General features: G+C 44.1%; 1 protein-coding gene across 4 annotated transcripts in view; it reads left to right on the top strand.

Moving 5' to 3' along the window:
• The window catches only part of Rgl1 (ral guanine nucleotide dissociation stimulator like 1), a 249,011-nt gene that overhangs the window by 171,903 nt on the left and 60,328 nt on the right, over positions 1-16,780 (top strand). For all 4 annotated transcript variants that reach the window (XM_032915394.1, XM_032915396.1, XM_032915392.1 and 1 more), the window contains one exon: positions 7,417-7,625. In XM_032915394.1, the coding sequence (XP_032771285.1) occupies positions 7,417-7,625 (209 nt within the window). The remainder of the gene's footprint in view (positions 1-7,416; positions 7,626-16,780) is intronic.

Genomic DNA, 16,780 nt, shown 5'->3' with positions numbered 1-16,780 from the left:
AGCCAGTCACTCCTGTTTTACATAACTTACTGGAAGAGTGGATCCTGTCTGGTTGTTAGAACAGATTTCCCTTTGGAGCCCTTCTTCCCAGCTTTTAGATTTACTATTCTGCTTGCGTGGGTGCCTGGATGCAGATGTGTGCACGTGAGTGCAAGTGTCCCAGGAGGCAAAGACATCAGTACCCCGGATCTAGAGTTACAGACAGTTGTGAGCCCCTGATGTGGGTGCTGGGAACTAAAGAGGGTCTTCTGGAAGAGCAGCAAATGCTCTTAACCACTAACCATTTCTCTGGCCCTCTTTTAGATTTTCTTTTTTTAAATGCCCCTTGGATACTCGTTGCATGTCCTCAAGTTAGTTCATACCACTATAAGAATTCTCACAGAATGGTCAAGTTGTGTATTTTTATTTTTAGTTAATTAAATTTGTATGTGCAGTACATGTATGTTTCGTATACTTGTGTGTGTGCACATGTGGAGGCATGCATCTGTATGTGGAGGCCAGAGATTGACATGTGAGTATTTTTTTTTTTTCTTTAACTTCTTTTCACCTTATTTTCGAGCGAGTCTCTCAGTGAGTCTGGATTCACTCGTTGGCTGGAGTGGCAGCCCAGCATGCTCCAAGGATCCACTCTTCGGCCCCTCCTTCCCACTGCCAGGGATGTGCTGCTTTACTGTGGGTGTTGGGATACAGACTTAGACTCAGGTCCTCCTGCTTGCTTCACAGGCATTTTAATAAGGAGCCATGTCCCTAGCTCCTCAAGCTGTGTAATTTCTAAATAGAATTCAGTTCTTCCCTAACCACACCCTTACCCCTCGCTGTTTTCTTTGATTTGGTGATACCCTTTGTGTACAGTCAGCCTCGCCAGAAATCAGGTAAACATCCTGGTTTCTTTCTTTGCCTTTATCTTTTGCCTCTGCATACAATTTAAATGCCCCTCTCTAACCAGTTCTTTGCTCTGTACCAGTTAAGATCTTTCCACAGGCTCCTCTGCACTACAGCAGTTTTCCAGTTGTTTTCCCAGCTGTAAAGCACCCTTCACCAATGCTCTCCTCAGCACCAGTTTTTCTGACCACAGCTAGAGCACTCCCTCACCATCAGGGTGAGGTCCTACTTCCTAGAGGACCCAGCATCTCCACCCCTTAGGGTACATCATTGAAGACTGTGGTCATGTAGGACCCAGCTGACTGTCTAGCCAGGCCATCATTCACGTTGTCCCATTACCTTTGCAATCCCCCAACCCCCACGCTTTATTCTCCTTAATGACTTTGTTTATGCTGGGCTCTGTGCCTGCTGTGCCCTTGCCAACATTGTGCAGCCACAGTGTGGGCATCGCCTGTCCCGGAAGCCCTTTCTGGCACCTCCAGCACACCAGTCCCTCTCGGGGTTTCTAAGATATGCTGCTAGTCTCTCTGCATTTCTCTCATGTTGAGTTATGTTGGGGTTCAGAAAATGGTACCTCTAAGTAGGTACTTTGGCATATGGAGTATTTTGAACTAAAGGTCAGGGGTGCAAAAAAGCAAGATCTTTCTGACCTTTTGACTTCTCTTCCTCTTTATCTCCTCAAACAGAAACTAAACCACCTCTTCCCCAAAGCTGTTGGAAGAACTAAAATGTTTCTCAAAACTTACTCCACCTTTTTGTGTAAGGTTTGCAATAAATAAATTACCCGATTTGTGCTGTTAGGACTCTCAGCCCAGAAAGGGTTCTGCTCTGCCCTAAGAGAAGACAGGTGTAGCGTTTTGAATGGGATGTTCCCAATATTCTTGGGCGTCTGAACCCTAGTTGTGGAGCTCCTGGGGTGGGTTTAGGAGGTGTGCCCTTGCTGGGGAAGCATGTCACTGGGTGTGGGCTTTGAGGCTTCAAGAGCCATGCACTCCTTGTACTTCTGCCCTTGTACTTCCGGGTTATAGGTTGAGAGGCAAGCTGTCAGTTGCTGCTCCAGCCACCACATGTGTCTGTCTACTATAGCGGCCCCCCTCCCCCCATGATGGACTCTATCTATTCCTCTGGAACCATAAGCCTTCTTCCTACAAGTTGCCTTGGCCATGGTGTTTTACCCTAGCAATGGAGAACGAGTCAGTACATCACACTAGGCAGGGCGAGTCCCAGCAGGCTGTGCCGGGTAGGTCCAGCTCTTGCTCTGTCACTGAGGTCCGGTCTCTCCGGGGCTCCATCCTGCAGAAGCACAGGCACACTCTTTTCCCTCAGCCTTCTTTTCTGAATTCTCCTCACAGGTCATGGAAAAGCACGAGGTAGCATTTGCTGTAGGTTTCTCTTGTTAGCCTGTCTTCAGTTGTGGGGTGTAACCTGTGGCCTTACAATAGGCGGAGACAGTAGCTTACCTTCTGCTCCTGTGTTTTCATGGCTTCCGTTCATGTTTCCTTGGTTGGACTGAGTGGCCTGGATGTTTAAACTGTAAGGCTCGGCTCTTGTGGTACTGTTGTGTGAGTACGTGAGTCAGTGACTAGATGAACAGGTGGAAGAGGCATCCATTCATGCCTTACTCACCGCACGCCAGCACAGGACTGATGACCTCATTAAGAAGAACGCAGGACACACTGTCAGCATGGAACCAATAAGGAATTGCCATGTAACCAAAGCAGTCCCACTACAGGACACATCTCCAGAGGAAGTGCAATCATTTAATTACTTACAAGAGAACCTGAGCTTGCCTGTTCCTGCAAGACTGTTGACATTCGTCAAGGTGTGGGATCAATGGCTGAGTGGGTTATAATGGTACGATGTATATATGTGCAGTGGAACAAACATTGTTCATCCTTAAAAGGATCCTGTTACTTGCAGTAACATAGACAGAACTGGAGACACTACGTTAAAGGAAATAAGCCAGGCACAGAGAGACAGATGACCCATGTTCTCACTCAGTTGTGGCTGTTTAAAAAGTTGATCATGTCAAGGAGAATAGAGGCTTCTAGAAGTTAGAAAGGGAAGAGGGAAGGTGGCTGGTGACAAGGCACACAATTGGGATCATAGACAATGGTGTTAGTTATGCATTTCAAAACCACTAGAGAAGACTCTGTAAGTTAGAACATGTGGAGATGATAATGTTTGCTGTGATAGAAATGCTAATTACCCTGATTAGTTCACTTCGAATTGTAAACCCGTCTTGACTTATCCTATCCATGCATACAAACACACATGTATAAATGCATTTATATGTACATATGAGACTCATGCTTACATTTAAAATAAGTAGATTGTTTTAGTTCTGTGGGTAGGTCCCAAATAACACACGAGACATTTCTGCATGCTCCCAAATTATTTAATTTTTATTGTTTACCTGTGATTAATTTTTTGTTTAGCATCCTTTAACTGGCATGGTTAACCTAGCAAAAGGGTGAGCCTGTCCCTAAGCAGAGGGCCAGTGCTGAGCTTGTGGTCCTGGACCCGGAGTTTCTGTGAGCTTTGGCAATTAGGAACTTGTACACACAGCTCAGTCACTCAGGCAGAATTGTAGATATTTATGCTGTGGGCATTAAGCATGCTCTCTTAGAAAAAGCTGACTTCTGGTAGTAAAAGAGTTGACCAAAAACACAGCCATGTAGCATTTTTGTGGCCTTGGTATCATGGTCTTGTCAGGAAAGTCATGGGTTCTGATTAAACCCAGATTGAGCAGTTTCCTGTTATCGTGCTAACCCACAGGGCAGGCTCAGGCCTCCTTGTCTTGCTTTCCAAGTCTGACTTACTGTCTGCCAAGGGCTCCGCCCTTTAAAAAAAAACTTCAATTAGAAGTTATTCAGATAATACAAGAATAGGTTCTGAAGTTCCTTAAAAGAATTATGGACCTATGAACTCTTTCGCTGCAAAAAGTAGAACTTTTAACATTTGAGTTTATCCAGTCTGGCATGATACTAATTTTTCATTTATTAATTTGGGGTGTGTGTGTGTGTCTGTGTGTGTGTGTGTGTGTGTGTGTGTGTGTGTGCGCGCGCGCGCGCGTGTGAATATGCATGTATGTATCTGTGTACCATGCATGTGCGTGTGGAGGTTAGAAGACAGTGTCTGGGCGTCAGTTCTCTCCTCCCAGTGTGTGGTCTTTGGGATTGGTTTTAGGCAGTCAGTCTGGTGTACACACCTTTACCCACTGACCTGTCTTGTAGCCGAGCGGATATGTTTTTACATTTTACTTCTGTGTAACTTTACTTCAAAAGAATTCCGGCAGTCAGCAGATAATCCTAAGTTTTGGCATGTTTGTTTGTTTTGTGAAAATGTACTTTTTGAATATTGCTCAGTTAAGATTCACCTAGAAACAAATAAATCTGGTCTGCCCTATGACAGTGAGCAGCGTGCGGTGTGTCCATTGAGAATGTAGAAGCTCCATGGAAACAATAAGCAAATGGCCAGCCCCGCCCGGCCGCCATCACTGAGGTTTGTGAGAGTGATTCCCGCCAACGGCATGGTTCTGTTTTCACGTTCTGCTGCTGCCGCTTGCTTGCTGCAGTATCTGAGTGGCGAGCACATTTTACTAAGGGGTCTCTCAAGTCACCCATGCTTCTTCCTGATGTACAGACACAAACACTGAGGAGCAGGAACCAGTCAGGACACAAGGAAGCGTCCTGCATGCAGAGTGAAGGAAGAGACTGGCTAGAGCAGCCATTCCGTTCCCCAGGGAGTGCCCTGGCAGCCAGCCACATCTGCTCTCTGGCAGGAAAAGGGACCCATGTGGTCAAGTTCTCCACAAGCACTTTTCTCTGTGTTTGAGTTCTTGGCCACATCAATACCAGTGAAAAATTAGTTCTTTTCAGTCAGCATTACAGTAAGAAAGGTCTAGTTTTCGAGTGGAGTTTGTACTTCAAAGTAAGGTGAGACTCATCAAACTGTAAACTGCTCAGTAAGGAAGCCCTGACATATCACAAAGTAAGGAAGTTTGATCTAAAATTAGAGTCAGACCATTCCTACCAACAGAGAAGCCATGCCTTGTGCCGGGAGCACTTGACATTAAATATTTTTTAATGACTTGTATGTTATTGTGTAGGCAGATAATTATCTTGACAGTCTTTTGAAGAACGGAACAAAAACTACAAAACATACTTATGTTTTTAGTCTTACTAAGAAAGGGATCAAAGAGATACAGGTATTTTTAGATAAATATTTCTATTGTATTTAAATTTTAATTAAAAATGTTATTTATTTAATTTATATGAGTACACTATTGCTGTCTTCAGATACACCAGAAGAGGGCATCAGATCCCATCACAGATGGTTGTGAGCCACCATGTGGTTGCTGGGAATTGAACTCAGGACCTCTGGAGAGCAGTCGGTGCTCTCAACCTCTGAGCCGTCTCTCTAGCCCCAGATTTAGTTTTTATACTTTGCTTGTTTGTTTATTGAAACGTGTCTCTTTTTGTATCCAAAGCTGGTCTGGAATTTACAGTGTAGCTTGGGCTGGTCTTGAACTCACAGCAACCCTTTGTTGTCAGCCGATGTATGGCTGGGCATCTAGGTGTGAGCTGGCTAATTAGCATTATATCTTATATTGTCTTCACCTAGATTTTTCTCTCAAAGTGTAAAGCAGTAAACCTGACTATGTCTCTAGTGATTGCAGCTCATTACTAGGCTCTGTAAGATGCTCACAGAGTAAAGGGACGGACCTGGGGAGGCTGCGTGTCATACTTGCTAGAGTTTGCAAGAGCCCTACAGGAAAGCGCCTGTTTCTCCTGCATCACACCCATGTCTTTGGAAAAACTTTATAAGTTTTAAGTTTTTATTTATGTGTATGTATTTGTATGTATGTGATGTACACATGTGTGTCACATGTGTTAATGCCTGAGGAGGCCGGATCCCCTAGAGCCTGAGTTCCAGGCGGTTGTGAGCTGCCTGACATGGGTCCTGGGAACTGAATTGAGTCTCCTGGAGAGCAGGAAGCATGAGCCGCTGAATAATCTCTCCAGCCGCATCCTTAAAAAATTAAAAAAATCAAGAAACAAAGCCATGCACCTCATACACCATGGTCCTGTGTCAGTTCCTGTCAGCAGCTAGACAGAGTGACATTAAGCTCTTCTAACCTAAAAGTGGTTGCCACTATGTGGGTCTTTCTGAAAGTAATCTCTGGGTTAATTCTCTTGTTGTAGTTTAACTTCTGACAGGGCCAGAACTCAGTAGCCACAGCTGTCATCATTAAAAGTCATATCTTGTCACTCTGATTTCTGTATGTATGTATGTATTATGTATGTATGTGTTTTAATTTAGGACTTTAGGCAGTCAGTATTGAGTAATTCAGTTTATAGTTCAGATAACTGCCTGGTAGGTTTTGCACCAGTGAGAGTCTTTGCAGCAGTGAGACTAATTATTTGCTTTGGAAACAGATGTATTGCAGAGCTCTTCTTGGTAGGTCAGTTTCCTTAGCACCCATGAAGGAGTTCAACTTGAAAAATTACATCTGCATGTAATTTGCTAGGCCCAGATTTACTGAGAATGCAAGGCACACCCTTATTTTTCTGCAGTTTGATTCTCTCCTCTCAGCCTCATTTTCAGGCCTTTCACATTTTACCACTGATCTTTCCACATTAAGGTTTAGGTGTGCTGATGTATCGTGACAGTGACTGATAACTGAAGGCTTGCTTTTCCCTGCTAGCTGTTTCTCATAAGCCCTTATGCTTTGGTGTTTGCAAATTTCCCGAGAGCAGGCCATGCCCCCATCATGCCTTTCATCGAGACCCCGGGATAAGCCCCAGGCTTTGCAGAGCAGGTGTTTCTCCCTCAGTTCCCGTGGCCATCTGTGGACTGAAGGCTGTGGGATCATGTTAGGTCTCCACAGGGTGCCAGGGAGAGCAGGCTTCCTCCATCCCTGACTGTTCAAGGATGACCATAGTGTCAGCTTACATAAACCCTATGCTCTGTGTGTGATATGAATGTGTATGTATGTATTGAATATATAAAGTGTATATATAAATATAATATACATATACATATATATATATATATACACACACACACATATATATATAAATAAAAATTTGGAACAATCAGACTTCCAGAACATTATGTGTTGACTCTTCTGGCATACCATGGTAAGCCTTGTTTTAAACTGAGATTGAAGACATCTCTTTAACCGTACAAAGAGGATCAGACAGTTGGCAGTTTGCTACACCCCATCCGGTGACAGACAACGTCTTTGATAAAATATTGCCATCACCCTGCTGTCACTAACGATGTAAGGAGAAGCCATTGTGTAGCTGTGAAGGCATAATCTCTCTTTCTTTACAAAGAATGGGAAGCCCCCTCCACACACTTGCCCACACAGCCACCATTCTGCCGTACTGTGTCTACAGAAGAGCACACTGCCTTACGGGACTTTTAGAGAAGTTATTTGAGAGTAGACTGAAACACTATTTCAATGTTCTCGGTTTTACATCAGGAAGTGATGCTATCGATGCTAATAATGAATTTGTCCCACAGGTTGAAGGGGACCAGCTGCCTCCAGGACACACAGTCAGTCAGTATGAGACCTGTAAGATCAGGACCATCAAAGCTGGCACACTGGAGAAGCTTGTGGAGAACCTGCTGACAGCTTTTGGGGACAACGACTTTACCTACATCAGCATCTTCTTGTCAACATATAGAGGCTTTGCCTCGACCAAGGAAGTTCTGGAGTTGCTGCTGGACAGGTAAGATCTAAGGGTGAGAATCGCGTGGGAACCTAAGACCGTGTCCAGGGAACAGTGTGGCTCTGGATTAAAGGCACCTGGAAGTCTGGGAAGGAGGAAGAAGGTGAGATTAACTGGGAAAGCCAACCTTTGGAGTGAGCGGCGTGCAGAGAGTCAGCTACATGGCCTGTTTCTAGGGTAAAGGAATCCCATTCAGGGGGCTGGAGAGATGGCTCCCAGCAACCAAGTGGTGGCTCACAACCCTCTGTAATGGGATCTGATGCCCTCTTCTGGTGTGTCTGAAGGCAGCTACAGTGTACTCGTATACATAAAATAAATAAATCTTAAGAAAAAAAAGGAATCCCATTCAAAACATTCATAAAGGCTGGATATAGTAGTACATTCTTCTAATTTTGGTACTCGAGACCCGGCATGGGCTACACAGCAGTGCTTTGTCTCAGAAACAAAAGAAAAAACAAAAAAAACCTAAGCAATAATCTGTAAAAAAACAAAAGATTTAAAAGTAGGTATTATAAACATAGATTCAACGATTTATAAACCAGTTTCTGTTTGCTATTCCTAATTTCTAATTGATACAGATTAATTTTAATTTTTATAATTTCTATATAAGTACTCAACCAGCTAGGAATCTCCTTGTTCTGGGGACTGAAGGTGCTCATGTGTATGAAGTATGGAGCTCTGTCCTAGATCTGTAGGAAGACGTTGATGTGTTGGGGCTTTGGCAGTGGCAGTCAGGACTGTCAACAGTCACTGTGGAGTCAATGTTTGTGGACATGTACGTGAGCGATGTCCGTGCTGTGTTGTAAGGAGCCTGTGGACCTCAGAAGTGTGCACTGTGACTCACATAAGACCATTTTTGTTTCCCCTTTACCTTTGTTTTATTTATAGTAGAACTTAGGCACTTTATAAATATATCGTTATGTTGACTTAGTCCTGGGACAAAGAAAACTGTCAGCCAAACAATTGTTTTAGAACCATGAGCCTCCTCATTCAGATCCTTGTACTTTGGGGTTTCCTACCTAAGGAAGGAAGTGGGAGCCAATGCCTTTGTTAGGCTTGGGGTGTGTGTGGGTGTGTGGATGTGTGGGTGTGTGTACATGTTTATTTAATTTTAAAGGAATATGCAATCATGTTGAAAATGTTAAAAATTCCTATATGATGGAAAGTATGAAAAGAATATTAAAGTTTTCTCAAATTGCTGTCTTTCTCAAGGAATACTTTAGATTTTAAAATATAAATTTCATATATACATGAAAAAGTTTCATATATTTACCTTCTTAATATACAGTACATCATGTATTATCTTTATAGACATTCGTTTGTCAGAAGAGTTTATTGAGTACATTGTAAGAGGGCCCCAGGCTGGGCCATGGCTACAGCTCTGCCTGCCTGTGTAGATCCACAGCACATATGTGATATAACGGAATCAATCAGAGCACACAAAGTATCCTACAATTGTTATTTTTACATATTTATCCATCTTGGAGATATTTGAGTTCATTCAGTGCAGAATTTGTAAAAGGCTTATAATAGTGGCCATCATATTTACTGTTTAAGAAATGTGAGTTATTGTCTCCAAATAAACACATATGGGTAGATTTTCTAGCTTTTCTTTTGGTGGCTTTCTAGTACGTACTGAGTTGATAATTTCATGGACAAAGAAGCAGTTTAAAAAAAGATTTCTTTATGTGTATGAGTGCACTGTAGCTGTCTTCAGACATACCAGAGAGGGCATCAGATCCCATTACAGATGGTTGTGAGCCACCGTGCGTCTGCTGGGAATTGAACTCAGGACCTCTGGAAGTGCTCTTAACCACTAAGCCATCTTTCCAGCCCCTTAAGCACTTTTCAGTTTTTAAAATTGTTTTGAAAATTTTGTGAGAACAACGCCAATCATCTTTATCCCTAGGCATGCTTTCTTGATGCCTTTTGAGATTCCTATAATGTAATTTCATAGAAGGGTAACTACACCAGGACACGGACGGAGACTTGGAGGCTGCCATCTTGTCCTCCCGAAGGCTGCATCAGCCACATTGCTGCTCCCAGCATTGCCCACCACAGGCCACGCTCCCAGCTCCTCATCCTCTGTCTCCTCCATGGAGCCGTTGTCTTTACCGGATCTGTCCCTTGAAAAGTGGACTCAGGATTCAAGCCTCTCATGTTCATGAGTAGAGTTTGGTGTTTGCAAAAACACACCATTAGTTGAATGTGAACTCCTCCTGTCCTATACTCTTTTCCTTTGAACTATTTTAATCTCAAATTATAATTCTTTGTGTATTAAAGAAATTAGATTTTTTTTTTTGCTTCTAATTATATTGGGAATATTTTCCATAATTTGCTGTTTGATTTTAAAGTCTGTTCATTAAGAATTGTCAGGTGCCTTGGGGCTGGGGATTTAACTCAGTGGTAGAGCGCTTGCCTAGGAAGCGCAAGGCACTGGGTTCGGTCCCCAGCTCCGAAAAAAAAAAAAAAAAAAAAAGAAAAAAAAAAAGAATTGTCAGATAATTATTTTATGTAATATTTCTGTCTATCTTTAGAAAGGCTTTGAATAAACAACTTTCTATCCCAGGTTAAGTTTATTGACAAGAGCAGTGTTAGCTTTCTCTCCCTCTTACACATGCCTGACACAGTCAACTTATGAAGGGAAGGGTTGATTTCAGGGCCAACGGTTTGGAGGTTTCAGTCTTTGATGGATTGGCCCTGCTGCTTTTAGTCCTGTCACAGGTCAGTGTGGGGCTGGTGGGAATGTCCTGTGGAGTGAAGCTGCTCCCCTTCGAGTGCAGAGGAGAGAGGGGGAGGGGCGAGCTTTTACTACCATCTCCTCTTGAAGGCTGACTAAAGACTGCCAAGTAGGAAATGCCACGTCAAGTTCTCACCACCAATCGATAACCCCACCCTGGGCATCAGCCTTTTAACACAGAGACACTGGGGGGTCACAAGATCCTAAACATTGGGCACGTGTTTTGTGGGTGCACACACAGAGAAATTCAGGGACACTCATGCAGCATATGTTCTTTATGGTACACTGATCTGCCCACGGTGTCCTGTGCTATGGCATACAGATTTGTGCCATTTTCTGCATGACCCTACTTGACAAAATATTAAACTTGGGACAAAATGTGAGTTTGGTGGGTCTTTTTTTAAAAATCATGGTTCCTATGTAATAGTTCATATGTGTCAGTAGAAATTGGAGTATTATGTGAAGTTTCTCTTTTTGGTACTTCATAGCTGTAAAAGATGGAGCCTGGTACCTGTTGACAGTCAGTGTGCAGAAGTGACGTCCTCTTACGCGCTCACTTTGAAATCAGTGACCTCTTCTCCATAGGAGGCAGCTTCACTGATGATAGCCCACACATGTCCACAGTGTGTAAAGGGGTGCACGTACGCTCCAGCTGTCTGTCTTAAAGACTGGACACACACACAGAGACACACACACACTCACACACAGACACACACACACAAACACACAGACACACACACACACACAGACACACACACACTCACACACAGACACACACACACACACACACACACACACACACACACACACACACACACAGACACACACACACACACACACACACACACACCAGGAAATAAAGTGTTTAGTCTATGACATTTTATTTGGCGTTTTTATTTTTAACATCTATTTTTTGTTCTATGGATAGAATTATTGGGATTCTTTAAAAAAAAAAACACCTCTAACTGTATAACAATGATTAAATAGTGGATCCAATATGAATTCAGACTGCATTGAATTCAAACTATAGCTGAATGAAGAATTAAGATTTAGTCTGTGCCACGTGAGTAGGCTTAAGGCTGGCTTTGAGTGTGATCTTAGAGTTCAATCCATTGCTCATTTCTGAAATGAGGGGATTAAGGACGGAGTACCTGTGTGATGTAACACGCAGCAGGCACTCTGCACGACATCACACAGCCGGATTCAGCTAGAATCCATTTAGTCCCTGCCCTGAGGTAGTTCAGAGATGAATCACTCCGAGCTGATGGTGCTTAAACTCTGGGGCTCTCTACTTGGGGCTCTTCCCCAGGACTCTACTCTCTTAATTTTATATTCCTTTCCCTTGGGGGAACCCCTCAAAGGCCAGTTCCCTCAGACTTAGACCCACCCCTCAGGACAATTTCCTGCAAAAGACAAGGTGGCATGATGCACGTCACTATACGAGGTGGTATAGAGTTCTAATGTGTGCTGGTAGAGGAGTTCAGAGGGACAGATCCCATCTGTTTTGCTTTCTCTGTAGAAATTTACCCTTTGTCTATGTGTGTGCCAACCTTAATGGGAATACTTGTTCCTCACCTCACTTCCTACTCATGGTAAAATCCTGTGGCCCTGTTTCCATGGAAATCCAACTGGAGAGTCTGTGAGATGCCATGTTCCTAAATTGACTGTTAGGACTTTGATGCCTGTAATGAAGCGGAAGCAATTTATTATGCCAACTCACCTCTCCTGACGATAACCACCGGAAATACCATTTTCACACCGATGGCTTGCTAGGCTTGGTTGTGAGCCTCAGAGAGAATTTCTAAGGTATTTCTTTTGGTGTCTTCTGTGGCATTGAAGGAACGTTGAGAGCCAATTGCAGTGTGTGCTAATCCTGTAATAACCAGACGAGAACAGGTTCACACAGACGCGTCTGTGTTCCTTTCCCACCGGAGTCTGGCCTATGTGAAGTCAAGCTCATTTTCCTGGAGACTTCAGTTGTGGCTGTTCGTGTATGGGACTGTTTACTTTCTGAGATTTCTTTTTAATCTGTTCAGTTTTTTTTTTCTTTCTAGTATGAGTCTGTGTGATTGACAAGTAGGCAGTACTTTGAAGTCATGAGTAGCTAATTGCGCATTTCCTTTATCCTTTACTTTTTCCTTACCCGGTGATTGGTAACTCACAGCGCTCCTGTCTGCTGTGATTTTTACCATGGTCCAGACTTAGGTTTTCTTTGCTTCCTTTTAACCTAAAAGGAAGTAATTTAATTGGGGGTTGACTGTGTGGGGCTTTGAGATTTTATTTTCTCTAATATCAAGCATACATTTTACTCTGAGAAGCCCGTGTAAAGCCCCACTCCACCATTAAAGAAGCAGGGGAGTAGATAACACTGGAAATGCCCAACCTCAGTTGTTATTGGAGGTCCCCTTCAGCAAGCGGTCCTCAGTGAGGGTCTCTCAGAGAGAGAACAGCCCAGAGGCGAAGATCCTGCTGTTTTCAGACAGTCTCGCTTTCTCTGATAACTAAGTTAGCAAATTCCAACATCATGCTGACCAGGGAGAGCCAGGGCTCCAGAAACCCTGGCCAAGCCATTCTCAGCCCTCAGGCCAGTGTGGAAAGCATTAAGTTCTCCTGCATTGCATTTGAATTCCCTCAGAGGACTCTTGGGAAGCTTAAAGGCGGAGGTCACCTATGAACCTGTGCTTTAAGATGATTACTCCGTTTATGTCACAGAGACAAGGTGAATCAGTAGGTCTTTGAATGAATTTCTTCTTCCCATCTCTGCTTGCCATGGATTTTCAGAGACTTTACCTCATGCCATTTCTTTATTACAACTCTAGACTCACAAGTGAGAATCCAGTGGCTCAAAAAAACATCCCATGGGCAAGCAGCAGAGGAGGGATCGAAGCTCAAAGCTACCCTGTGTGATTCAGACCCTCTTTTCCAGTACATCCAGCACCTCCCATGCTACCTCATAAAAAAGGCGCTGGGGAAGCCTCTTAGTCATCTTCCTGGCTGCTTCCTCATTTCATTTTCCCTGGAAATGGTATTTCACAACCTTGGGAAGTCCACTACAGCTGTACTTAGCAGCCGTGTGAAGCAAAGTGCCCATGCACAAGGCACTGTGTGAAAACGGTCCAGCCTGCCAGGGTTCCGCCCTCTTACACACATGATGCGTGCTGGTAAACAGGAACGCTCACCAAGCCTATTCACAAAGGATGCGTATAATTAAAACTGCTGTGACCCTCATGCCTGCAAGTCCAACACTTGGGAAGCTGAGGCAGGAGAATCACTGTGAGTTTGAAGTTGGCCTAGGATACAGAGTGGGACCCCATCTCAACCTCCATCTTACCAAGATGTTTTTAAATTTACTTTAAAGTATTTTCCGTAGGCCACAAACGCTTCCTGCTTTCAGAGTTTTAGGATATGGTATGGAAAAAGCCACTTCTCTTTCTTTTAGTTGTGAGCTTTGTGTGTTAGGCTTGTATAATGGATGAGGGGGAAACAGGGGTAGGGGGCTGCAGATGAGCCATAGCGAGAGGTCTCCAGGTCATTTGGGCGATGCCTTTGCCGAGGACAGGGACAGGGACCCTCAGTCCGTCCCTCTTTCTCTTCCAGGCTATGAGATCAGCAGGTTTGCTCTTCCGTGCTTCCCATTGAGATGTGCTGCCTTGCTCAGGCAAGCAAAAACAACAGGGCTAACGCAGCATGGACCAAAATTGAAGCACAGTAATTTTATTCTCTTTGTAAATTGATTAGCCCCGGTATTTGTTACAGTGCGAGAAAGCTGACTGACTGGCTGGCTAATACACACTCCTTCCTGGTTTTAATCCTCTGAGTCAGGTTCTGTAGGCATGCAGTGGTAATGTAAAATAACATGCTGGTTCTAGGGCCTTGTCTTGTTCCTTAGCCACACAATGGTGATGTGAGGTACTGCTTCAGTTGTAGGGTCCTTCTGTGCTTTGACTGGATAGTGAAGGGAAAGCTTCACAACTGGAGAATATGGCTGGCGTTCCTTTCTCTGTGGCGTTTCGAGTGTTCTTCAACTGCCACACCTCTGAGAGGAGCGATGCTTGTGGTAGGGGTTTAGGAACACTGCCTAACAAACAAATATGTTACTCTTGTTTCTTGGCGTCTTCTGGAAGGTACTGCAGTGGATGCCACTCAGATTGTGATCATATCTGCTGGGAGGGTCTAACCTGCCTGCTGAGTGTACTGTCCCATCAAGTCAGTGAGGAATAAGACAAGTTCTTAGTGAAAAACAAAAGAAAGACTGCGTCCTTGGCAGCTGTGGACTAGTAGTAAATTTTGCAAAAAGCACACCCTGTAAATCCATTCAGTTCTCAATCGCCTCCTCAGAAGCAGCTGGCTAAGAATGTCCCAGCATGCAGCAGGCGTGCAGCGTGTCCCAGTGACTTCACCTCAGTTAAAAATAACCAAGTTTTCATTGTCCTGGAGTTCAGCTATGCACTTGACAGGTAGTCTTAGGTTCATGCCAGCATGTGTCGCCCAGAGAAGCTCCTTGGCTGTGCGTTCCTTCTGGAGGCGGCCATGAGTCTAGTACCTGTTCTCTGTTCCTCCAGGTCAAGGGAAAGAGGCTCTCAGTGGGGAAAGCCATAGGAAGCAGGTCCTAGAGCGGCTCAGACGTAACCTTCTGATTACCAGTCATAGCTTTTCTAACCTGCTTGTCCTAAGAGTACTAAGGTTCAGATGGCGTTGGTTTTAGTTACTATTCTCCCAGGCGCCCACAGGGCCAAGTGCAAAGGAGGCTGGAGTGCTCATAAGCCTTCTCCCTCTGATGCAGGAGGCCGGAGATTTAATGCCTCTGGGCTTCTGAGTGCTCATTCTGCTGATTCAGTGCAAAGACTCTCAGGAAATCGAAACATTGCTTTGTTTCAGTTTAAAATACAAACATCCTGGATATCCGATAAGGATAGCAGTTTCTTAGTAAATGATGGACTTTTCATTTTTTAACTTTTTAAAAAAAATAGATGTTTAAATATCTAGGTCTGGTTTTGATAACTCCTTTTAAAGCCTTTGGGTGTGCTTTGTCTTAGAAAAAGAAAAAGACAAGTTGAACTGAGGTTGGTCCTGCGACTGTGGGAGACACGAGGTTATAGATAGTGTAGGTGAAGAGGACCACGGGAACTCTGGGCATCCAAATGTCTATTGCTTGAAAAAAGGAGCTTAAAAAAAGTTGTCGGTCCATCTTTTTTTATGAAGTGTTCGTTTTCTCGCTCTTTCGTGTTTTCTCGGATTGAGAACTCTTCAGGTCAGAGCTATAGGAGATAAACCTTTGTAATAATTTCACATCCGTCTGTGCAGGCAGAGAGATGGAGGAGGGAGTCGTGAGTCCTTGTGAAAGGCAGTGACGCGGTTTCTTAGAGCACATAGAGAGGAACGAGCTCCAGCTGACAGTGTGCTTTCCAGTCCCCGGGCCCATGTTGGACTTGGGTCCAGTGTACCTGTTAAAACAGTCCGGTTGGCAGTTTTGTTGTAGCAGCAATAGCTAAGAAACAAGGACATCTTAGGGAGCGTGTCTCCTGAAATCTCAGGTTCCTGGACTCGGGTGCCAAGGTCAGAGGTGCCCCCTCTGCCTTTGTCTTTAGGGCAGTGTGCCCTGGGCCTCCGTGGTCTCCCTGCCAGAAGCCCGAGCCTCAGCAGGCAGGCACTGTTACTGTTTTCTCCTGTAACCATGCCAGCTCCCTAGGGTTAACCAGAAAACTTTAATCTGGTACAGTTTTAGAATTACCTCTAACCATAATTACGTGAGGGGAACTGGAAATAAGTTCTCTCCCTGGCTACTTTGGTTCAGTAATTCAACTGATTTTTTTTTTCTTTTACCAAATGGACCTGCATCCCACTCAGCTGAACCGTGGGAATTGTCAGTGGAGCACAGGGGCCGGCAAAGCCCTGATTTGTGGGATGGTAGTGAAGTGGAGGCTGTCAAGGCTTCGCCTCACAGCGTAACCAGACTTTTTCTTGCTGAAGTAGGGTTTGTAAGAGATGAAAATGTTTCCTTCAGCTGAGCTGAGTCTTTCTGCCTCCTTCCCCACTTAGCAACAGTGGCAGGGCACTCAGGGTACAGTTACCTTTGTTTTCTTTTAAATCTGAGAAGACTATTGAGTTACTTTGGAAGATCTTTTTAAAGTATGTATATATTTGGAAATGAGAAAATGGACAAGAACCTAAAAGACAATGTGGCTATTCTGAGTGGTAACTAGAAAGTTTACATTTGACTCATAATCTAGAGCAGTGGTTCTGACCGTGTTCTAGCAATTGGTTAAAAAAAAAAAAATCACAACCCCCTCTAAGAGTCTGCTCAGGGTCCTCGGGATGGCCCAGTGGGTCAGAACACACACGAGAGAAGGTCGTAAGTGTGGACCCACTCCCACCTATAACCCCAGTGCTATTGGGAGTGTAGAGGCAGGAGAAT

Source organism: Rattus rattus, chromosome 10, assembly GCF_011064425.1.
Source record: "Rattus rattus isolate New Zealand chromosome 10, Rrattus_CSIRO_v1, whole genome shotgun sequence".
Classification (NCBI taxonomy): domain Eukaryota; kingdom Metazoa; phylum Chordata; class Mammalia; order Rodentia; family Muridae; genus Rattus; species Rattus rattus.
Note: the sequence above shows the minus strand (reverse complement) of the source record. Positions and strands in the feature narration are given on the sequence as shown.